Genomic DNA, 25563 nt, shown 5'->3' with positions numbered 1-25563 from the left:
AAACTGCATTTGTAGCCCAAGTCAACCAGAAGTAGCCCAATGTTATGGGTTGCCTGTTAATGGGGAGCAGACCGCACGATGTAGGTGAGTGGTTTTTGAAACCGTGGAAGAAGAGGCCTCCAGGGTGCGGGGAGCGTTCTGCGGGTTTAAATAAAAAATGTGGGAAAAAAATGAGGCATCGCCCTTTTTCCTGCACAGTCCCCAACGCACACAAAACCCGCCCAATTGGGCGTGATCCCGCCCGAGCCGCCCGGCCAGGCCGAGGACCCGCTCCCGGACGTGCCGCCCCCCTCACACCTGTCAATCACGGTCGCGAAGCGTTTGTGGACGGCGTTCGAATTTGGAAGGTCAGTGCAGTGAGTGACACAGAGAGAGAGAGAGAGAGACACAGAGAGAGAGAGAGAGAGAGAGCAGCTCTCACACACTGTGTGTGTGTGTGTGTGTGTATGTTTGGGGATGATGGCACAGAATGGTCCCTTTCTTTCTGCTGTTGGGCATAGCTTTGGGTGCACAGGGCCCCAGAGCTGCTCGGGTTAGTCTGATGCCCTCCTCCACTGCAGGAAGCTTACAGTCAGTCAGTCAGTCCCCTTCACCTTCATCACGTTGTTGTAAAGTGGATTGACTGTGTTTTTGTGGGTGAAACACAACAGCCCCATCGCGCACAGCAGTGTCCCCAAACAGTCGTGGAATGAATGACCACATTTTTTTTGAGGGCGGGATAATACCCCTAGAAAGTGATCCCGAATTACACGACTTATGTGGGTTTTACTGGGTGCAACTTACTGCTGGGTAATCAGAGTTGTGGGGAGTAAGGAAACTTGCAAAGATTTTGCCCCACCTCGGGATTGAACCCAGATCCTCTCGCTTGCAGGATGAGTGCGCTGATCACTATGCTATGGGATGCCTTGCATGATGAATTGGTGAACGTATTGTAGTTTGCATTTGTCTTATAATTGAGAAGTAGTTCTTTTTTGTGATGTATCATGTGGTGGGATAGATTATGTGGCGTCCTTAACCTGGTTAGCGCTGCCTCTTTCCAAGTGAGCAGAGATGTCTCCAAGGTTGTTTGTTGCATTACTGAGCAACGAACCTCATAGGTACACTCAACCCTTGACTTCAAGTACCCTGAATTTGGACTTGGCTGAACCAGGTGAAGTCTGGAAAAAAATTAAATTCTGTGAGCCAAAAATCCATTTTATTTATTTTAAATTCATTTTTATTCATTTTAAATGTTAGATTATTGACTTTCATTTGGAATTTTGTATTTTATTTTATTATATTTATTTTAAATGCATTAACATTTAGCTGGACTGGATTTCCCCCCCTTCGCATTAGTCTGGTTAGCTAAGTGTTGGAGTGTATACCGGCTTCAAAATAACAGTGTGCAAGCATTTGATGTCCCCTGCATTAAGCTACACATCAGTATCATTGGTTGCCACTGTTTTTATTCAGTTTTCTGCTGAGCTTGGAAATGCTGGTGGTGGCAATCCCTGCTCTTTTGCCACATTTGTATGGTGGTGTGGGATCGACATCTGTCACAAAATTGAAAGGTATCAATGGTTTCCTCCAATTTATGATACAATGAGAATTATTTTTCAATCCAACGTGCTTCTTTTCTTTCCTGAAGGTACCGGCTTCTGCTTAGGTGTGATTTGTGGGAGTCAGTTATCCAGAAGTACCTTCTTTCAGCATGACTAAACAAATTTGAACAAGTTTCCACTTTCCACCAGAGGGCACTGGATAGCAGGAAGAGCCCTGGCTGGTTTCTCCTATGAGCTCTCAAGGCCAGTTGCTGTGCAGCTGAGTCTTTCCTGGTCATATAGTTCATTTGTGTTCTAAATTGTGCTTTTCCAAACTGAGAACTCATGGGAGACCATGGAAAGAGAGAGGACAATGAAAGAAAAGTTGGTTGTAGATAACAATGATAATAATCCTTACACTTGATATCACACCTTTCATTTTGGGAGGATGCCTCAAAGCATTTCAAAGGTTATATCGTAAAGTGTTCCGACTGTGCAATGTGTAAGCAAATGGGGCAGCCAATTTGTGTACAGCAATGTGCCACATATAGCCATCAAGTGAATGATCAATTGTATTTAGGAGTTGTTTGCCAGGTTAGCTGGAGAGACTCACTTCTTTTTGAATACTGTCATGAGATTTTTAACATCCACCTGAACAAGCAGACAAGACCTCATCTGATAATAATAATAATCCTTGCATTTGTATAGTGCTTTTCACGTCTTCTAGACGTCTCAAAGCGCTTCACAGAATATACTGTAAAGTGAATTGACTGTTTATTTGTGGGCGAACGCGGCAGCCAATTGCGCACAGCAATGTCCCACAAACAGTCGTAGATTGAAAATGACCAATTTATTATTGTTTTTTTTGTACAAAAGTGTCAGCCTAAAGTCCAATACAGGGCTTGACCCACAACTATCGTCAGATTTTTTCAAACTCTTCTAATTTGCTTAGGCAGTCAAGGACATTTCTTGCCTGACTTTCCAGGCCTTTCTATGAGGAAAGGTCATTGTAGTGTTAAGAGATAATGTGGAGCCAGTGTAGGAATTGTGTTATTGTGCTTGGTACTGTAATGTTGGTAGCCAAAAGTAACCGCAATGCCACCTGTGCACAGGAAAATAACTTGCAGTAAATGAAACCATCTAAACACATGTTTTGAGTCTGTTTAAGTTTCAGTGTACAGTACTCATCACCCTTACAATTGTGTGTCAGCCTGGCTCGCTCTCAATGAGTGAAGTCAAAGGTTTGACTCTCCCAGTAATTTTGTAAGATGGTAAAAGATAAAATCTCTTAACAGTTTTGTGCTTTTATCAAGAAATCAATAAGTAATGGCAAGTAAGCCCACTCTGCTATTTGATTAATGCAGAGCTGTTATCAGTTTTTAAATTTGAGTTGACTTGGCACTTTTTTTGCTGAAATGTCTGTTAACGTAGGGGTTATCTTGAGTATTTGATAAGAGAACAAGAAGAAGGAATGAAACCATCTGAGGTAGAGAATGTCAATTAAAATAAAATCACCAAATGAAAACCATTGATGTGTAACCATTTATTTATTACTTTGTTCAAGGCTGAAAACAGCCTATTGAGCTGTACAAATAGTCTTCCTGATTTTATATATATTTAAAGCTACGATAATGGTAACTTTTAAGTATAGAACTAGTGTTGAAATAGCTGATTGTAATAATTAATTTTTATGTGGCTTCTACTCTTCCTGACGGGGGTTAAAACCTAACATTAAGATTTTAATGGGTTAATCCATCTTGTACAGTGTGCTTAATCCATTTTCTCGGGTGATGCACAACCTTCCTCTGTTCCCCTTCATTTTACTGTTTCTATTTTTGGTGTGTTTTTTAAAACTATTATATAAAATGGCAAAGCCCCACCCTGTTTCTCTTGGGCTCACAACTTCATCTCTTACTGTCGAGACTAGCAGTTCCCGTGCTTTTCAACTCGAATCCATTACCATCCCAGCCCTGTGTTTTTTGTCTTTTTATTTAGCCTTAGAATAAATTACTCTTTCACAGATTGTGCAGTTGGCTAGAACGATCTTTTTGAATAGCTGTTGGTTGCCTTTTTAAAGGTGGACTTTAACCTTTTTGAGGGTTGAAGATTCCTTTCATTGTTGTTTGAATTAAAGTTGCTATAAATTAAATTTGGTCCATTTGGTCACTGCTCACAAAGTGGTTTTGCTAGTTTGGGGATGACAAATTCTTAACCTTCTGTGTATCCTGAAGCTAGTTACTCAAGCAACTACCCCTCCCTCTGTCCTGGGAATTATGCTTGGTTGAAGACAGGAATTCAGAGATAAATATAGACTATTCTAGAAACTTGGGTGACGTGGGAACAGGAAAAGGCCATCAAACTTTTCTACTAGTTTATTAAATGATGGCAGATCTTTTCATCACTTCCCTGCCTTTCCTCTATACTCCTTAATGTCCTCATTTCCTTATTAGTAATCTTTGATGTGGCACCTTTCACTTCTGCTTGACGTCTCAAAGCATTTCACAGGATTAACCTGTGTGTCCTGAAGCTGCTTACTCAAGCAACTACCGCTCCCGCTGTCCTGGGAATTATGCTTGGTTAAAGACTTTTGTAGGCAAGTGTGGCACCTGATTTGCACATAGCAATGTCCCAGAGCCACAAAGCAAATGCCCACTGTTTTCTGGGGGGATTGGTAGATAGGGCACCGGGAGAAGCTCTTCTTTCAAATAGTGCCATGAGATCTTTAACGTCCATCTGACATGCAAAAGGAATCTTGATTTAGAGTCTCATCTGAAGGAGAATGCCTCCAACACCGCAGTGCAAATCCAGCCCTGCATTGCACGGCCAATTTGCGTACCCATTGACGGATGCGTGGAATAGTTATGTGGGCCGCAAATGCAAGTTGCCCATCCTCTAACCTAAACTGAGTTCAAATTCCTGATGTGGAACTTGAACTCACAGCCTTTTGACTCAGGTGAGAGTGCTACCAACTGAACCAATTAGGCGCCTGGTGCCCGCAAAATATAAAGTCAATTCATAATTTATAAATTCTCAGTCTTATAGTGGGTAAAGGCATTGTTACAGTATGAGACTACACAAGGCTCAAACCCATGCCTCACTGAGCTCAGCTGATTTCAGTCAGAGCAGCACTGCAAGTGGTATCTGAGCCCTATGTTAAGAGGAAATTAAACTGAGCTCCCAATCGCTATCCTTTTGGAAGGGGCCAACACTCGGTGTTGAGGCTCAAATGTGAATGAACACATTTTAGGATGTCCTCCCGACATGAAAGGCTCTTTTCAATATAAAATAGATTGTGTATGGCAGAGGGAGCCTTTGGAACTGTAATTGAATAGAAGGAAAATAATTTGAATGCCTTTTTAAGGACGGTAAAGTTTTGGGTAAAAAGCCCCAAGAGGATTCATTAATCATTGTCTGCAACAACTTGCACTTATATAGGGCCCTCCACGCAGTGCTTAACAGTGTGTTAGAATATACACTTTTTGTATACTGCTAGAATCATAATAGATGTTGTGAATGGGTTCACTTTTAAGTTAAGTGTGGGGGACAACTGGACTGACAGTCATGGGATAGGACACATCTGCTTTTCTCTGTTTTTGAAAGAATAACAGGACAGCTTTGGAAAAGGGCAGGGGGTCACCTCTTATCAGTAAATGACAACACGCCCACAGAGATAACGGTCCAAGGTACCGGTCGATATAGAATCTCGACTTAGCAATAAGTCGCTAGATTCTGACAGGGCCTGCCAAGCGACAGAAGGCAACCCTCAAGAATAATAATAATAAAATAACCTTTGCATTTGATATAGCGCTTTTCATGTCGGGGAGGACGTCCCAAAGCGCTTCACAGAACACACTGTAAAGTGAATTGACTATATTTGTGGGCGAACGCGGCAGCCAATTGCGCACAGCAATGTCCCACAAACAGTCGTAGATTGAAAATGATCAATTTATTATTGTTTTTGGTTTTGGAGGGATTATTATTAGGCGTGTGGAGTAAGGAAACTTGCCCAAGGTTTCTGCCTGGAATTGAACTCAGGTCTCTCGCTTGCAAAGCGAGTGCTCTAACCACTGAGCTACAGGACTCCACGTAGCAACTAATGAGCAAGTTGCTTAAACCTTGGTACCATCCCGGGATACTGATAAGAAATAACCAGTCACTTAAAAGGAATGTACTAATGATCCCACACCACAAAATAATGAGCACCAGATACAGCCTTAAACTGATCAATCCTCTATCTTAGACAATTAGATCAGATAACAGGGGTCTTAAGGATAATGTGTATGTGGGCTGAGGCACGTACACCCGGCATGATTTTGACCTGGTGATCTAATGTCCGCACCATGATTGGATAAACATCGGTATAAGACTTCCGTTAACTTTGTGAACGGGGCCGTCCCGGGTCGCGGAGACCAGGGTACGGGAGATGGGGCCGTCCCGGGTCACGGAGACAAGGGTACGGGAGATGGGGCCGTCCCGGGTTGTGGAGACCAGGGTACGGGAGATGGGGCCGTCGCGGAGACAAGGATATGGGAGATGAGGCCATCCCAGGCTGCGGAGACAAGGGTACGGGAGATGGAAGACTGAGAGCTAGAAACACTAAGACTGAGGATATCAGATGGAAGATTGAAAGTTGTAAGCAAGAAGACTGAAAGCATGAAGAATCAAGCTTGTGTGCTGTAAAGACACAGTGTTGAACTCGAGATATCTACGGTGGTATTGTTCTGTTATAAGGTCTGTTGATTGTACCGGCCTTTGGTCTGTTATATTGGTTATTCCCCAATATCCAACGGGATATTGGGGAATAACGAACGAATAATAATAAAACAGTCAGATATCTGGTTGCAAACGGATTATTTCTGATTTTATTTTCTAACAAGTGGCAGAGCCTGAGTCCAAACTGGGTTGGGTGGGGGAGGTGGCTGTAAGCACGGTCAAAGAGGAAGGTTTGCAGGCAGGACTTGAAAAAAGGGAGAGAGGGGGCAAAGTTTCCAAAGTTTTCTGCAAAGTGTAAATTGGCTGAGTTTCTAGTGGCTGCAGAATTTAGGAGGTGGAGCTCCATTGCTGTCGAGCTATAAAAGCAGGAAGCTGCGCATTTCAATTGCTTCATCAGCAATTTATGCATTATTCATCGTAACTTCTCCTTTCAGAATCCCTACTACCCTTTGGTCGTCAGAAAAATGTCGTACCTTCCTGACCTTTTCAAGTACATCGATGAGCATCAGGAGTTGTACATCAAAGTAAGTTTTTTGTTTTAAGAAACTCAAATCGTTTATTTTTCATTTGTGTAACTTTTATTTCCCCTTTTGTTTTATCTAACTTTAGTTTATATAGCAAAACACAAAATACTGCAGATGCTGGAAATCTGAAACTGAAACAGAAGTCGCTGGGAACATTCAGCAGGTCTGGCAGTATCTATGGAGAAAGGAAAGTAAGTTAACGTTTTGCGTCCACAATCCTTCGTCAGAATGGATGAAGGGTCGTGGACCCAAAAACTTTGACTCATTTTCCTTTCTCCTTAGATGCTGCCTGAGTGTTCCCATCGACTTCCATTTTTGTTTTTATTGTACATTGCTTTCATTTTAAACCCCGTTTAAACAGCCCTCTCTATCTTTAAAAGTTGCCGGCGATCACCTTCCTTTACCTCCTGCTTTGTGCCCGGCAACATTTAAATTTAAGTTGTTTTGTCCTACGTAACATGCTAGAGAGGATGTTTGCTTCACAATATCAGTCCAAAACATACCGGCATCCAATTTGTGATATTCGCAAACTGGATTTTATATGTTAATTGTGTCTTCCGATTGCAAATATCAAAAAGCATCTAAGATGACGGAGGTGGAAATAATCCAGCAAAATGATATTGAATTTGATTTGTTCTCCATTATATTTTTGTGCTTTGTCAGCAGTTACAGTGCAACCAAGTTATAAACATGAATTTGATTCCTCTTGTGCCCCGTTCACTGTGCATGTGTGCGGCTGGCCTCTTTGTTCCATGTGCATTGGGCAGCTTTCATGCCAAAATGGCTGATTTTGGGGTCATCAGGTTATTGCTAATATCACCTTGTGCTTTCTGCATTCACAGTCAGCAGTGACCCACTGACCCAGAGCCACTCATTTGTTCTTTTAGCATGGGAACCAGCTGATGCATGGCGAAATAAAATGTGTGCACATCCTGTGTGCTGTGGAACAGTCCGCACTCCCCCCTAAGAGGGGGCCGATAGGTAGGGGGATACAAGACCCCAGTTATAACTGCGAGGAGGGGAAGCCTTGGTCCCTCCACCAAAGTGGAGTGTGCAGAGCGCGCCCCCCCCACCGCCACAAGGGGCTGGGCCTGTAACGGGATAATAACATGTTGCATCTTCTGTAACGGTTTGATACTGTCTGAGACGAGCGAAAATATATGTCAACAAATAAATATATATATTTTGTTTAAAAAAAAGCCAGTTCCATGCATGGATGGATTGTCAATTTTGCTATTGCACCTTGGTTGAGATTTTATGTATCCAAAACATTGTATTATAGTGAGGCTCCACTGAATATTGCAATTTTGCTCTGATTGTGAGTTTTGGCTAACACATTAGCTACAGGAAAAGGTAAGTCTGATGTCCAGGAGCTGGACATTGAATTTCCAGAATAATGATCATGTGGAAAGCCATCAGCTTTCTTCTTAACCAGTCCTACACTGATGTGGTGATCAAACCCTAATTGATTAATAACACTTTGTGATCTTGTTTCTTAGCGTCTTGCAGAATGGGTGGCCATTCAGAGTGTATCCACAACACCAGAGAAGAGGGCTGAAACCACAGCGATGGTAAAGTTTGTTGCCAAAGAGGTAGAGCGACTGGGTGGAACAGTGGAACTTGCCGATATTGGGCAACAGACGGTGAGAAACATTAGAATATATCTTGCTCAAAATTACCCGTCTTTCAAATGTATATCTTTTCAAAAACTTCAATGTATCTAACAGCTCCCTGATGGAAGTCAGATTCCTCTTCCACCAATCCTATTGGCCACACTGGGCAATGATCCAAAAAAGAAGACTGTGTGCATTTATGGACACTTGGATGTTCAACCTGCCAAAATTGAGGATGGCTGGAACACTGACCCCTTTACCTTGGTGGAAAAAGATGGTAAGAAAAGGGACCCTTTTGAGATAGCGAACATCAGTTGTTGTAATGATGTTGTGATCTTTACAGTTATTCAGTCTCTGTCCTCTGTCCAGTTTATCTCCATCTCCAGTTTCCTATTTCAGAACTACTTAGTTGACCTTGGATCAGTCTCAATCTGATCAGAATACCTTGATGAACCCTGATCAAGTCCCATTGCATTATACTCTTTACATTTGACAATTGAGTGATACAATATGTGATAGATTGAGGAATAGTCCTTTTTTGCAACATACAGAGCTTTTATGCAGCCATTATATTACAGCTTCTGGTGCAGTAGTAGAGTGGTTCAAAGCAAGACTTGCTTTGCAGGCGGAACAGTATACTTTGTAACTCAAGTGATTTAAATGTTCAAAGTTACAAAACAATAAACTAGCACAGGAGTATATCAAAAGATAGTCACCCTGATACTGATGAATTCCACTTTACTGTGCAACACTGAGCGAGATAGATCACCTTGGACAATTTGGACAATAATAAAATAATCCTTCCATTTGTTATAGCATCTTTCACGTCAGGAGGACATCTCATAGCGTTATACAATATATACTGTGGGCAAATATCCCAGTGAGTGCGCTCAGTGAACATCAGTCATGATACTGAATTGCCACATCTTTCTGAGGAATTTGGCTGCTTAAGCAAATTTGGATTTTAAAAAAATCCCATAAAGAATGGTGAAATCTGATGACATTGACTGAAACTGGAAGCATGAAGAGGGTGTCATGTGAGGATTCATCACTGGTGTGTTGTGGTGAATTTAAACCTAACTGGAAATACAACCCAGAGCAGATATGATGGTTTAATAGTTGCCTTCTATTTTTTTCCTGAAAAAATCCTTTTCTCTGCCACATGGATCACATTAAGCCTCTGTTCCCCCCCACACACCCTCCACACACACATATGCACTGCCTTTGATCGCAGATGAGAATTTTTTAAATTAAGGCAAAAGCTCCACAACTAATTGGTCTATAAACTTTTCAATTGTTATGAACCATTTAAATGCTCACTAAGATAAAGTTTTTTTTCTTTAGTAATTTTTTAGTAATGCTTTTGCAAACATTGATTTGCTTTCCAATGATCACTTGCTTTTCAAGCTTTTGTTTTGCTCAACCCTTTGAATTGACTAGCAATGTGACTAATATGTTGCTGGTGTAACACAGAGACCTACTTGTCCTTTTCACAGCATATATTATTGGATAAGGGTTAGTAGACGAGAGACTGAGACACTGTAATGTGTCTTTGTTAAAACTAGCTTAGTCCTCATTCTTTTATTATAAATTTGAAAAACCAAAGGCTTTCTCATACATAATACCAGGTTTAAGAGTGCAATAATTGAAGTGAAGATCATTTAGGCACTTGATTATTTTGTGACAATTGGGGGACTATAAAATGAATTTGGTGACCTGAGTTTCAAATGTAGATTATTACAGAACTGTGCGTTCATGGGATACTTGAGAAATGTGTGTGTGTGTGTATGTGTATATTTTGTTTTGCTTGCACATTGCTATGTTCTTAAGCCAGTGTGCAGAGGGTTACATTGCCTATCATTTGAAATACATTTCTCAACCTTGCACAGATTGCCTGAAATCAGGAATTTATCTTGTGAGCAGTGATGATCTTGTGGTTTAAGACTCACTGAACTTTAGTATGATTGCACAACGTAGTCTTTGGCCCCATTTGTACCTTAATCTCTTTGTAAAAAAACACAGTGATAATTTATGAGACCTTAACTGAAAGACGTGCAAAGGCATAAATTTTATATCGGGAATCGTAGCATCTTTGATGAGTGTGTAACAGCAGGCTGACTACATCATAGGTTTATAAAAGGGGAATCAATTTTTAAGTAAATCATGTGCTGCCTGTTGCTTGCTCTGTAGGTGATGAGTCATGTGAATAAAACACAATTCTTCAGAAACGGAAAGAAATCAACAAGGAAGTATTAGATATTAGGGGCCAAATTAAGATGGTTACATATCATTTTTGCATGCCGACTCATGCTGAGTGTAGCATTCAGCATCCAGTACCTTGCTGGCTGTTCATGTGGGAGTCTAAGACATGGAGTTGCAGCAGGTGATTCAACAACTCTGGGGGTGGGGGAGATGGAAACATCACAGTCCTGTCTTCACCCAACATGTATATTCTCATCTCAGAACAGTGACTGAATAGAGATCAAAACCGTGAAAGCAGCTGGATTCCCCCCACCCCTGCCGCCCACCCACACCTCTTATCACAGGCTGGAGCACATTGCAGTCTTATTTTTATTTAACTCTGCTCAAACATGGGATTTAGCCTGAATCTTGCCTGGTTTTGTTGTTTTTGTGGGTCTGTGCTACACACTGGACAATGCACATGGGCAATCACCTGCCATAGCTTGTTAGTATTGATCTAGTTCAGTGGCTGTCTTCTGATTTTGTAATACAGTCAAATCTATTCAAGCAACCACCTCCATTCAGCAACCACACCCTGTGTGAAACCATTGTGCAACAACCTAGACAGCCTGGTTTGCACACCAATCACCTTATTGAGATGCTACCCTTACATAAAGGCCACTTTGGCCCAAAGTGATTTGACTGCATGTGCAGAATATTTAACCCAAGATGGGTTTGGGTGAAGGGTGGGGGAGAGGAGTGGATCAAACTGATATTGGATCATTATTCTCACGTAAACATAAGTTAGTGTAGAATATGTAGCACAGAATGTAGAATTGGGTTATCCAGTTTGGTTTTCTCCACGTTGCCCAGCTTATCTAAGTTCACTCTCCATACCTTCAATATCGCCCCCTTTTCATACATCGGTCTGATTCATCTTCTTTTAGGACTCCCAAACAGGTCACTCCTTAACATTGTTTGTAAAAAATCTTCAGGAGACCAAAATTACTAAGGCAGCCCCAATGTGGTTTGTACAGAGCTAGAGTGTATGGACCAGGAGCTCGCTAGTTCAAATCCCTGTCTGTGCTGACTTTGCTGATCTCAGCCAGGACTCCATGCGGAAGCTAAATTGCCCTACCCTTCTCAGACAGCCCAGCCAGTCTAACTGGTCCTGGCCCTTCTACAGTACCCTCTACTGGTTGTGTGTGTGTGTGTGTGTGTGTGGTTGCTGGGTGGGAAGAGGTCAGGCTCGTCTGAAGCTCACTGCCAAGGCTCACACACGAACAAACGTCACTTGGGTGAGATACTAGAGGGCAACCAGTGCCCGTGGAACTGTACTCTGATTTTGTACAGTTTGGAATATTCCTGAAAGAGGAAGCCACACCTAGAGCAGAGTGGCAAATGCCAGTGGAAAGAAAATTAGAAAGTTATATAATAATAATAATCTTGCATTTGATATAGCGCTTTTCACATCTTCTAGACGTCTCAAAGCGCTTCACAGAATATACTGTAAAGTGAATTGACTGTATATTTGTGGGCAAAACGCACACAGCAATGTCCCACAACCAGTCGTGGATTGAAGTGACCAATCTATTATTGTTTTTTTTGAGGGATTATTATTAGGCGTGTGGAGTAAGGAAACTTGCCCCAGGTTTCGCCCTGCCTGGAATCGAACCCAAGTCTCTCGCTTGCACTGAGCTACAGGACTCCATAAGTTAAAATTAATAAACATGCTAAATTTATTTAAAAAAACAAAACTATTACAATGGAGTTAGTTATTTTACTTTTCTCATCTTTCGCTCCTCTTTTCTCCACCACCCCTCCACTCACTCCATATTGTCCAGATTCGTGTTAATATCTTGACTATTTTGAACTTTTACAGGGAAGCTGTATGGGAGGGGCTCCACTGATGACAAAGGTCCTGTGTTGGCGTGGCTGAACTGCATTGAAGCTTTTCAGAAAATAAAGCAGGTCATAAAAACAATGAACTTTGTTTCAGTGCACAGTTTGTACCGATTAATATGTTGACTTCTTTGATGGAGGATAGAGAGCAGTCTGAAGATTTTTGCTTACAAGTCTAATTGCCCTAGTTGTTAAAGTTAACCTTTTGAGATTTGACAACGTGAAAACTTCAGTGAGGGAGCAAGGCTCTGACATTATGATTATAATGTGAGCATAATGTTTATGAAGTCTCTCAAAGAAATAATTGAACTGCATCCAAAAAATCACAGAAATTTTAATCCTTAAATGGGACACGACATGTCAATCGACTGCCAGGATAGTGGAAGGCGAACTAGATGGACCTTGGTCTTCTTTCGACTAGCAAATTCTTATGTTCTTAAATCAAAATGTTTGCTATTATGAATAAAAAATGTCCCCCTTTTTATGAATCTTGCAACACTTTGCTTATCCCATGACTTTATTAAAAGAGTTGTTAAGCCTGCTGGATAATTATGAACTCTAACCATGCACAGATATTTGAAAGTATCCCTTTTATTTGAAAGAATTACAAATGAGTTTGGAAGATTTGTTCATTTCCCTCTATCAGAATGCAAACATTGCATGTCATTTTTATTGACAATTGAGATAAAGTAAATGGTGTTTGTGAGCCATGTTCTTTTAGCTCTTTATTTAAAATATATGTGGTCTTCAATTAGAGACCAGTAACTTCAGCAATGAGAGGCAGTTTGCTGAAATAAGGTTATTGCCTAGCAAGTTTGTTTATCGAATAAAAAAAATCAAAATAGTGTTTAGTTAAACAAGACTGGTTTGTTGTGAAGTTAATGGAAATGTTTCCTGATTTGTGGCAAATAGAAAGAATGTTTTCTTTACCGTTTACAGTAAAGTTTTGTAATATTGCACTGAAGTATTTTATTGGGAGGGAGAAATAATTCTATATTGATGGTAAGTGTCGCTTTGTGTAATGCATAGCTGATGTGGTCAAAGTAGACAGGTCTAATGGTGTTTGATATTTTTACAGGAACTGCCGATCAATCTCGTGTTCTGCTTGGAAGGTATGGAGGAATCTGGCTCAGAAGGTCTTGATGAATTGGTGTTTGCTCGTAAAGACACCTTCTTCAAGGGTGTGGATTTTATTTGCATTTCTGATAACTACTGGCTTGGGAAAAGCAAACCATGCATAACGTATGGCCTCCGTGGTATCTGCTATTTCTATGTGGAGGTAAATTTTTCTTTGGTTTTAACCTTTGTGATCCAACGTCAATCGCATTTTTTAAAAGAGTAAAACAAATATTTTTTTTAAAGTTGTGCTAAATATACACGGTAATCAACTCCTGAATGTATTCTGGTTATAGATTCCAGCATTAGGTGGTGCACCATTTACAGTATCATGTCAGACTTTCCAGTTTTATTACATTTTCCGAGATCATCAGTTGAAGTTGCGATAATGAATTATATTTCATGCTCTTTGATTTGACTTCAGAAGCCATACCTTGACACCAGATTTAGACTGGTTATTTTCAGTTGTAATTGGGGTTCGGCTGTAAATACAATAAATGGTCAAATCTTGTTCTGTTCCACTTCTAATCTAGGTGACTGGTTCTGATAAGGATCTTCACTCTGGTGTCTTTGGTGGTACAATACATGAAGCTATGACAGACCTGATCACTTTAATGGGTAAGTGCTCATGATTTGTAGCAAACTGGATTGACACAATTAGAGATTTCAAAAGGGAAGTGATCTCTAAATGTGCTTCTCTAATTTTATCTCCTACCTAATTCTCCTGTAGGCATTTGTGGAGGGAGGTGGGCAATGGCATTGCAGAGGGCACACATTTCTTATAAGGGCAGTCCAACAGAGACTCGTTCTGGATTGTGACATTTATTTTTCTCTTATCATTGTCAATGCATCTTGATCTAAAACATGTTTGTACTCTTTCCCAATTGTTTTTGTTGGAAAGCCATCAGGGCCTCTTTCTAGAACCATTGGCACACAGTCAGTTTCTCATAAAAATCGCTTGGGTTATTGCCAGATTCTAAGGGCTGTTCAGATGCCATTGTCTACACCTGCTCGACAACCTTTACCGTGTTGATTGTATGGGGAGGGGGAAGGTCCTACTGAAGATGTTTTGAGGTGCTCTCTCACTAGTACGACCAACCAAATTCCCATTTTAAAATAGGCAAGTTGGTGGACAAAAATGGAAAGATCCTCGTTCCTGGGATCTATGACTCCGTGGCACCGCTCGAAGATGAGGAGAAGCACCTGTATCAAAAAATAGACTTTGACGTGGATGAATACTGCAAGGATGTGGGAGCCTGTCAGCTGTTGCACAGCACTAAGGTACGTTTCTGTATGGTTGAATTAAGTTGCATAGTCTATTGGCTTTAAAGATATGAATCTTTTTGTTTTAACATAATGTGAATTGACATTGGTATTTTTCGAGTACAGATTTTGAGATGAATGCATGGGGAGGGGAGAATTTAAACTTGTATGTTAAATTCTTGCCTATAAGTCACAGCTGAATTTAGAGACTTTGAAACTATTCTTGTAAACAGCACTCCTCTGAAGAGTCCTGTGTGTCATTTGTTTTCTCTAGAAATTATAGGAATATATGCGTTAGAGATGTGGAGTCCTGTAGCTCAGTGGTTAGAGCACTGACTTTGCAAACGAGAGACCTGGGTTCGATTCCCAGCAGGGTGAAACCTTGAGCAAGTTTCCTTCTCCACACCCCTGATAATAATCCCCCCCAAAAAACCAATAATAAATTGGTCATTTTCAATCCACGACTGTTTGTGGGACACTGCTGTGCGCAATTGGTTGCTGCATTTCGCCCACAGGTATACAGTCAATTCACTTTACAGTCTTCTGTGAAGCGCTTTGAGACATCTAGAAGACATCTAGAAGACATCTAGAAGACGTGAAAATCTCTATATCAAATGCAAGGATTATTATTATTATTATTATCTAAGTGGATCCCAAGGAACACATCTCCTCCAGAGCACTAATGCTAGTGCAGTCGGTTAGGGTCTAATTATCGACTGACCTGTTTTTATTTCACTGAGTATTCATCATTCAGATACTCTTTGGGACAGGGCTGTTGTGTGTGATCTAGTTCTTTTGTACTTTCCAAATAATTGGCACACGAAGTAATTTGGACACACTATTAGAAACAAAAGAAATTGATGCATTTAATCAATTGGCAATTTCTGTTGGAGAAGATGCAGTCCATGAAATTGTTTGCTTGTAAATCTATGTGACTGTGCAAAAGTTGCACTCAGTTATGCTGAAGCTAGTTCAGGGACTGAAGGTTTCACTCCTCCGCAGCCTCTCTTGGATCAGTTGTTGAGTTCCTCTCTCGACTCAGAAACAACTTTCCTTTCACCTCTGAGACCTAGGTTTAAATTCAAAGCAAACTGGGAATGAAAGTAATAATAATCCTGGAATTTGATATTGCATCCTATCATGACATCAAAACATTTCAAAGCACTTAAGATATTTTATTGTGAAGTGTAGTGACTATAATTTGTAGACTAACGTGGCATCCAATCCCCTCTCCCATGTTGAATTCCCGTCACCTTCAGATGTAGTTGTACAACTTCCCTTGACCATTAGCTGTTGCATGCGTCAGAGTTTGTAAAATTTACTTCTGACCTTTACACATCCTTATGAATCCATATTTACAGCAGTTAAACAGGAGCCTGTGTTTTTTGCCTTTTGTTCACAGGAGGAAATTCTGATGCATCGCTGGAGGTATCCATCCCTATCTCTGCATGGAATTGAAGGAGCTTTCGATGGGCCAGGATCCAAAACTGTCATTCCTAGGAAAGTGATTGGGAAGTTTTCTATTCGTTTGGTACCAAACATGGATCCAAAGGTGGTTGAGAAACAGGTACAGTCTTTGCTATGGAGACTATGCTTTCTTCACTTTGCAGTAGCTGGTCTTGAGCTACAGATGGGTCTCAGTTTAACATCCCATCTAAAGATTGGCAACTCCAAAAATGCAGCGCTATATTGGGGTCTCATTGTAGATTATGAGCTCAAATCTCAACATCAGGTGTGAAGCCTCAACCTTCTGACTCCAAAGCAAACGTCCCAGCTGACACCCATTCCCTTTTTCTGTTCTATGTGAAATAGTAATGTAAGATCAGAATGAATTACCTCTGCCATTCTATTAGATTATGGCAGCCTCTTTATATTTTTAGTCCTATATCCTTGCATTTGATTCATACCCTTAATTTTCAATCATCTGTCCATCTCCATTTTAGCTGTTGTGAGCTCAGGATTGTCATTGGAACAGTTAAGGGGGGAGATTAGAAGACACTTGCATCTACATAGAGGGCTGTCTTTCTATAGAATGCTTTGCTGTATGGTTATTGAGCTGACAGCAACACAGGAATTTCCTCTTTCCTGTCTTTTTCTGTTTGAGCTTATTTTTTGTTTGTTGTCCGATTAAACTCATGAGGAAGAGTGTCTTTATATTGAAAATTCCTGGTCTTAAATCATATCTCATAAAACCAGCATTTTAATTTTCATTCCTCTTCATGCTATGTAGGGTTTTGCTTTCTTTCAAATTTAAATTCCTCATCTTGTGCTTTTTATTTAGGTTGTGGATTACTTGACTAAAGCATTTGCTGAACATGGCAGCCCCAACAAGCTGAAGGTGGAAATGGGTCATGGGGCAAAGGCCTGGCTCTCAGACTATAACCACCCCCACTATAGAGCTGGCAGAAATGCCACCAAAACAGGTTGGTAGACGAATGACAATTTTGCATTCTTGTTCACAAGACTGCTGCCAGGCTACCAGGAGGGGCATTGTATCTAATTTCAGTCTTCATAGTACCTGAAAATCAACATTTGANTTTTTTTTTGCTGTTCTTAAAAGAACCAGCTTCCAAATTAAGCCTGAGTTTTAAGAATTTTCCAAAATACTGTGTGATCTTTAATTTAAGACAAAATAATCTTACCAGGCTAAGACTAGGTGAAATTCAGGCCTCAGAGGTTCACTTTGAGAACAATGGACTTGATATGACTTACTATGGGTGGTAAAACACTTCACGTTAAGCAAACAAGGACACAACTGACTTAGAAACAGGAGGAGGCCATTCAGTCCTTCGAGCCTGTACCGCCATTCTATAACATCATTGCTGATCTGTACCTCAATTCCAATTGCCCATCCTTGCCCCATATCCATTGATACCCTGACCTAACAAATATCTATCCACCTCAGTCTTGAAGATGTAAATGGAAACAGCACCCACAGCCTTTTGGGAGAGAGTTCCAGATTTCCGATTTTCACTACCCTTTGGGTGAAGGACTGCCTCCTAATTTCACTCCTAAATGGCCTAGCTCTAATTATAAGATTATGTCCCCTTGTTCTGGATTCCCCCACCAGAGGAAATAGTTTCTCTGTATCTACCCTGTTGAATCCCTTTATTATTTAAAAAACCTCAACCAGATCACCCCTCAAGCTTCTAAACTCAAGGGAATAGAGAACAAGTTTATGCAACTTGTCCTCATAATTTAACCCTTTTACCCCTGGTATCATTCTGGTGAATCTGCACTGCACCCCCTCCAGAGCTAATATATCCTTCCTGAGGTGATGTGTCCAAAACTGAACGTAGTTCTCCAGATGTGTATTTAAATGAATTCTAGTTGCCATATTTTGTTTCTTTCTCTTGAGTGTTTGGAGTTGACCCGGACATGACGAGAGAAGGCGGAAGCATCCCCGTAACTTTGACTTTCCAGGAAGCTACAGGAAAAAATGTTATGCTGCTGCCGATGGGAGCTGCAGATGATGGCGCTCATTCACAAAATGAGAAAATCAACCGGTACAAAGTCATCATTTAGTCATGTCTAACGCTTCAGCCACATTGCAACTCACAGATGCCGATTGTCTCTGCATTGCCATCTTTACCACGTGTCTGTTTTTATTATTTCTGTTTATTATAATAATAATCCTTGATTTGATATAGCGCTTTTTACGTTTTCTAGACGCCTCAAAGCGCTTCACAGAATAGACTGTAAAGTGAATTGACTATATTTTGTGGTCGAAAAGCGACAGCCGATTGTGCACAGCAGTGTCCCACAAACAGTTGTGGTTAAGTGACCAAATTATTGTTTTTTTTTCATGAGGGATTATTATCAAGCGTGTGGAGTAAGGAAACTTGCCCACGGTTTTGCCCTGCCGGGAATCGAACCCAGGTCTCTCACTTGCGAGGCGAGTTCTCTAACCACTGAGCTACAGGACTCCTATTTGAGTCTGTTGAGTTGAATAATCCTGGCTAAACTCACAAGAAAGGATCTTTTGGTGCTGTGTGGAAAATCCCTCGGTTTAAATGAATACTTTGTAGAAATTAACGTTTTCATGACTCTTTATATTGTGCACAATTTAACTTGCTTGTCCAGTCATCTCATGAATCATATGAATCTTTAGTTGTACAATAAGGAAATGTATCCTAGGGATACACCATGATTTTTTTTCAGGCAGAGAGTTGTTAGAAGATGGATTGCTTTACTATAAGTATCTGATGAGTCTAATACCATGATGTTTAAAAGCGAAAGCGGATAAAACTTTTGAAGACTTAAAAATATAAGAGAACACATGGAAAGAGCAGAGAAATGGGATTAGAGTAGTTAGCAATGTTGATTGAGCTAACACTAGTTTAGGTTTGACAGACTGAATGACTTTCTCTTGTGATAATTTCTGTATTTCATAGTTCTCCTGAACCTCAACAACTCAGCCAATTAGACTAAACTCTAGAATCTCTCTCTACCTACTGTACTCTGCAAAACTAGGTGACATTCAGGAAGTCACTGTTTCAGACAGGAATACTATTTTCCCTCTTAAAGATTCCAAAACGTTGGATTTCTAGGGAGAGAAGATTATGTACCAAAAGTGCAGTAAATACAGACACATGAAATTAATAACTTTTTTTGCAAATTATACCATTGAATACAATAATAATATTTACATTTTGTATAGTGCCTTTCGTGTAAAGGATGTCCTAAAGCACTTTACAGGGTATACTGCAAAGTGCAATAATTGTGTTTTGTGTACTATTTTGTCCCAGCAATAGTTTCCAAAGGAGGCTAGAAGATTTCCTCCAGTGCAACATGCAGTATTTTAATCAACTTGTTTTTATTACATAATAAAGCCTTGGTAAGCGTTTTCACCAACCAGGTGGTACCTCCCTAACCACTGTAAAAATAAACTTGCTAGTCCTCAATATACATTCCTACAAGAATATTTTTGTAATCAATGTGACCATTGTCCCAGTCCACTCATTCAGTCTCTCTCCAGGGAGTAAAAACAGGAGGCACATATATTCTATGGATGGCATAGAACACACACTCCATGGATGGACAAGTTGGAAGCTGAAAGATCTGGGCCTACCAAATGTGCTTTAGGGTTGATTTTATTTAGGAAAAGTAATTGTGCACATCAGGCATCCCATTTTGTAGTACTCCCTCTTAAAAGTTCCTACAAACCTTTGGCATATTAGTGCAGGATCAGAATGGTAGACTTCAATCGATGGATTACTTTTAATTGTTTTTGTTTCTCTTACAGGACCAACTACATTCAAGGAATCAAGCTTGTTTGTGCTTACTTCCATGAAGTTTCTTGTTTGGATTGACAGCTGCCTTGGAATGGATGTTTGGATTACTGAAGCCATCTGCAAAGCATAGGATTCCTTCTGATTTGTATACTGTACAGAGGCAACTATTAGAAACAGTTATATCACATTGTAATGGTGTTTTCAATTAACCTGTAAAGTTGAGAGAAAAATGATTTTTTTAATTAATCTTTGAGAAAACAAAGTTTCCACGCCCATATTTCATGCAAATGTTCATTAGTCCAAGAACAGTCTTCTTGGACTAATGAACAATATGCTTGTAGTAGACAGCCAGGATTATTTTCTGTGATTTCATTTTTTTTTCAGGTAATATTTGCCCCAGTTCTAGGGCAGTGGCATCATAAAGTACTATTTGTCCTCAATTTTAAGTTTTGAAAATTGTCAAAGCCTTAACATTTCTGGAGTGAAAACAAACTTTGAAATCATAGGCTCTTGAGTTGCTCACCTCCTCTCCTTCCCCCACATATCAAATTTGAAAATTTGTGTAAAATGCTGATCCATTAGAATTAAAATGCTCAACTGTGTTTTGCCCCCACTCTTTAGGTCTCTCCAGCCTAATGTTTCTTAAATCTGAAGCTGGAACTGTAAGAGCATTTTGTATAAGTTTGGAAATGGGTGAACTCCGTGTTGTAGACCAGGCTGCAGACTTGTGACCTGGTGAAAAGGAAGAAAGGCTCTTTTGGTAATTGGTGAGATTAAGATAGACGGGTACCAGATTTAATCCTTAAGTAAATTTATCTGATTTATCTGAACTCAACCAGAGCAATGGTAGGATTGGGGCAATGGTCACATTGATTACAAAAATATTCTTGTAGGAATGTATATTGAGGACTAGCTGGAGGAATCAGGTTTATTTTTACAGTGGTTAGGAAAGTACCATCTGGTTGGTGACATTTATTTGAGGGCTAAAAACAGGCATGAATCTTATTCATGATCACAATCCAATGACCCCAAACTTTAAAGTGGCTGTGTATTCAGCGCTTTGGGATGTCCTCCCGACATGAAAAGCGCTCTATAAATGTAATTTTGTTGTTGTTGTTGTGTGGATATCAAACAAGGAGCAGATTGGTTTGTTCTCTGATGTTCCCTGCAGCTGACTCTTAACACTCTTCCCAAATTCTTACGCAAAGATCAGCCACATACTTACTGGGGTTACGAGGATAACTGACGGTTATCTAATCCAAGGTAATGCTTGAGGGAGGGAGAAAGCCAGGAAGAACCTTTCCTGAGAAATTTAAGATGAATTAGACAGAATCCTCTCAGATTTAAAACTGAGAAGCATTTAAAAAAGAAATCAGAAACCTGAGTTAAATTCTTCATTCTACCCCAGGAGTCTTTGAGGTCAGTTGTCTGGGGCAGCAAATCTCTATATTAATTAGTTATTCTCTTCACGAGTGTCTGGAGGGACCCTGCTAGTGTGAATGTCTCCTTCATTTGCCTTCACAATCTATCGCTGGTAATAAATAATAACTTGTGAACCACCGAGTTGTTTTTCAATGATGGACAAATGTTATAAAAATGCAAGTTTACTTTAGCACCCTTAGTTTTCCCCCAACTAACACTTGTGATCCATTTGGAGGTTGTGTGGGTTTTAAACAGTGTATTTTGTACAATTGATCATGTTAATCCTAGATACTTGATGTACCTACCCCATAGCTTTTCTGTTGGATGATGCACTATAGCTCTATTCAGAGTTGCGTAACCAAAGCCTCAATTAAACCAAAAGATTCCACATTCGCCCGTTTCCTTGTGCCTAGATTGCTTATTTTATGTAAGACTTCTACAAAATTCATAAACAAGAAAACATCAAGCCTACTGCCAAAAACAAAAAATTATTTTTGCATTACTGTATTGCTCTGATCTAGATTGTGTATGGCGTACAGGCAAATAGCCAGAATCGAGAAATGTTGCTGAACGAATTTCAAATGAAGGAGTCTGGAGGTTGAGATTCAGATTTATTCTGATTTTCAATGGATGTTATTCAATTTAAGTCAAATAATAGCAGAACGGATGACAAAAATTTCCCATCAAATAAATTTCTGGGCTGATCAAGTGCTTCCTTTAAACTAGCTTGTGAGCTCTTCATTTGCATCTGCTCTGTGATATACCTAATGTCAGGTGGACAGTAGGTGCCAAAAGTAGAAATGTGTTAAAAAGTTCCCAATGCCCCTGCACTTGGCTGCCCTGAAGCATTTCCCTTCCTCAGAGGAACTTTTGTGCCTCATTAAGTGTCTGATCGCCTCTCCATAATCGTCCACCGAGAGGACGGTAAAAGGAACTGTACCACAGGTTATCAACAGCAAACAGATAGACCAGTTTCCATGGCACTCAGGATTCTTCAGTACTTGGATATAATCAGGCAGCCAAGTCTGGAGCACTCAGCAACACTTTGAGTGGTGAACGTTCAGTCTTGGATGTCTTCTGATTAGATCCAGCACTGAAAAGATGTCAATTGTGCATTTTTTTAAAAAACCATACAAGACTCTTCAGATCATGTATATGCAATTGTTGAGAATGGTTAGGCTTGTTTAAATTGCCCTGAGTATATAAAGCTGGAAACTCGTTTCTAAATGGTGTATTAAGAATCTGTCAGGCATTTGCTGATTAAAATTAACTTGGTTAATAAAGGTTTTATTAATGCTAATTATGGTCTCAATTTTCTGTGCATTAGTTAATCAGAATATAACATGCCCTTTGCTTTATTGTCTTCTACCCGATATATTATTGTATTATGTACAGAACTATCAGTGGAGCCCTGAAAACTAATGGATATAGAAGGTATTTGCCTTATGAGAAAAAAATGTTAACCTAGTTCCTCAACTGTAGTTTTAACTCTGTATTAATAAAAATAATCCTTGCATTTGATATCACATCGTCAACACTTCTCTAAGCTCTTCACAAAATTTTCACTAAAGTGTGGTGACTATTTCAAGGTGAACGGAACAGCCAGTTTTGCACACATAGCAGTGTCCTACAAACAGCCATGAACTGAATGACCAATTTTTATCTGGAGGATTGTTGGCCAAGACATCAGGAGAACCTCCCTTCTCTTTTTGGATCATGCCATAGGATCATTAACTTCCATCTGCGGTTCACTTCCATAGAGTCAGGCAATAATTCACTCAAGTGACTTATGTTTGCGCCCGACGGTATCATAGCCGGTTCACACTCGGATTCACTCACTACAGCATGTTAGGGGTAACTGCATATTAGAGGTAACAGAATAGTGATGTGAAACTGGCCAATTCCTCCACGGCATATTATTACAGATTATAATACTATACTAAAGTAACAATCCTTACATTTTGTTGGCAGCTTTCATGGCTGAAGAATATACTGTAAGGTGTTGTGACTGCTTTGTGGGTGAATGTGGCAGCCAATTTATGCACAACATTGTCCCACAAACAGCTACGGAGTGAATGACCAAATTTATTTAGTACACTTGATCTCTGGGTTCTATAAGGTGGTTTGCTTATAATGCGCTCAGGTTGTGGATCCTGATATTTTCTTACTTAAAAATTTCAAATCCCGACATCACACCATTGAAATGAATCATCACACTTCAAATCCCATCATTGAGCTCAAAACGTGTTGGGAGAACAACAGAATTTGAAGTACAATGATGCATTTTGAAACAAGACAAGCCAATTTTAAGTGGAATGGAGCTGGCGAGCTTGCTGAGCATCTGTTCAGTACCGGCCCTGGCATGTGATCTAACTTTGTGTTCGTACACTAATTTTTCTACAAACAATATTTCTCCAATTTTCGTTTTCCCAAGTGGGCAATATTTATGAGTGTGTCCGTCAATTAGTGTCAGGAGGCTCTTGGCTGCAGGGGGTATGACATCCAACTGCAGCAGCAAGCTTAATTTTAAAATAGTTTTGCACACAGCACTGAGCTCAGCTCTACTAACAAAACCATTAGAAGCAGAAAAATGAAATCCTGCTCCACAACTTCCAACCAGTTCCAAACATTTGTTATTTATTATATCAGTAATGTGCTTGATATTAACACATAAGTGAATTACAGTTGCTTGGGAACTGCATGAAGCTGGTATTGTCCATGAATAAGGCAGCCTGAGGGAATCCTTTCAAGTAGATTAATGGGAGCTTCCAAAGAGTTAAGGGAATGAGTATTGTAAAAGTAGCTCAAAAGCCAGAAGATGAAAAGTAACCAAAGATGCTATGAGCTGGTTGTTCTTGCTGGAGGTAATTTCTGTGCTTATGAACAACACAACTCTCTTAAAAACTATTTTACTCCCAAGTGCTGGTTGACAGAAAATCTCACTTGCGTCATCTAAACTGAAACTCCAATGCAGTAGTGGCGTTGTGTTGCATTGTCAGAGGTGCCGTCCTTCAGATGAGATGGTAAAACACTGACGTACCTGTTCAGGTGCATGTTAACCAAGAACACCAAGAGATTGCATTTACATAGCGCCTTACACATCGGGATGACATCCCAAGTTGCTGCTGTGTCAAGGGTGTGCACCTGAGCTGGGAGTTGGAGTCAAGAGAGGTGGAGGTCAAGGGGTTTGGGGGTAGGAGGATGACCAAAGGCATGGTCAAAAAGAAAAGTCTTAAGACGGACCTTGAAGAAGGCAAGGGAGAGGCAGAGGGGGGTCTGAGATGAGAATTATAATTGGAGAATTATAATTTCCATTGACTGTTCATTGCATAATTGAGAGAACCTGTACAAGTGGATAATAATAATAATAATACTTGCATTTGATATACAACAACAACAGCTTGGATTTATATAGCTCCCTCCATGCCGGACGGCGTCTCAGAGAGCTTCACAGTAACGGATCCCGGGGCCGAGCCAGGGGGAGGGGGAGGAAGGTGACCAAAGGTGCAGTCAAAAAGAAAAGTCTTCAGCAGAGACCTGAAAATAGGAGGAGAGGGGGCGAGACGAAGGGAGTGAGGAAGGGAGTTCCAGAGCCTCTGGGCATAGTGGCTGAAGGCACGGCCGCCGAGAGTGGAGCAGAGGACTCGGGGGACGAGGAGGAGGCCAGACCTGGAGGAACGAAGGCAACGGGTACTGTTTTGAGGAGAGAGGAGGTCAGAGAGGATGCAGAGGAGTGGAGGGATTTCTAGACGTTTTTTCTAGACGTCTCAAAGCGCTTCACAGAATATATTGTAAAGTGAATTGACTGTATAGTTGTGGGTGAAACACAGCAGCCAATTGCGTACAGCAGTGTCCCACAAACAGTCGTGGATTGAAGTGACCAAATTATTATTGTTTTTTTTGTCTTGAAGGATTATTATCAGGCGTGTTGAGTAGGAAACTTGCCCAAGGTTTTCTCCTGCTGGAAATCGAACCCAGGTCTCTCGCTTGCGAGGCGAGTGCTCTAACCACTCAACAATTTTTGCACATGGTTAATCCAAACCAATTTTCATCATGGGATGTAGACTAGTTGTAG

The 25563-nt window shown here is 40.4% G+C and overlaps 1 protein-coding gene across 1 annotated transcript; it reads left to right on the top strand.

The window, feature by feature from the left end:
• The first annotated feature begins 308 nt into the window (after window positions 1-308).
• cndp2 (carnosine dipeptidase 2) lies at window positions 309-22788 on the top strand. The gene is made up of 12 exons (XM_007903218.2): window positions 309-347; window positions 6668-6757; window positions 8257-8400; window positions 8485-8647; window positions 12434-12522; window positions 13532-13732; window positions 14103-14187; window positions 14690-14850; window positions 16235-16399; window positions 17114-17255; window positions 18191-18338; window positions 20078-22788. Exons 2-12 carry the CDS (start codon window positions 6698-6700, stop codon window positions 20142-20144), a joined length of 1425 nt encoding a protein of 474 aa, XP_007901409.1. The 5' UTR covers window positions 309-347; window positions 6668-6697; the 3' UTR covers window positions 20145-22788.
• Window positions 22789-25563: the final 2775 nt, after the last annotated feature.

The sequence above is a fragment of the Callorhinchus milii genome, unplaced genomic scaffold (assembly GCF_018977255.1).
Source record: "Callorhinchus milii isolate IMCB2004 unplaced genomic scaffold, IMCB_Cmil_1.0 Scaffold2, whole genome shotgun sequence".
NCBI classification, from domain to species: domain Eukaryota; kingdom Metazoa; phylum Chordata; class Chondrichthyes; order Chimaeriformes; family Callorhinchidae; genus Callorhinchus; species Callorhinchus milii.
The sequence above is the reverse complement of the archived record's forward strand: the minus strand, read 5'-3'. Positions and strand labels throughout refer to the sequence as shown.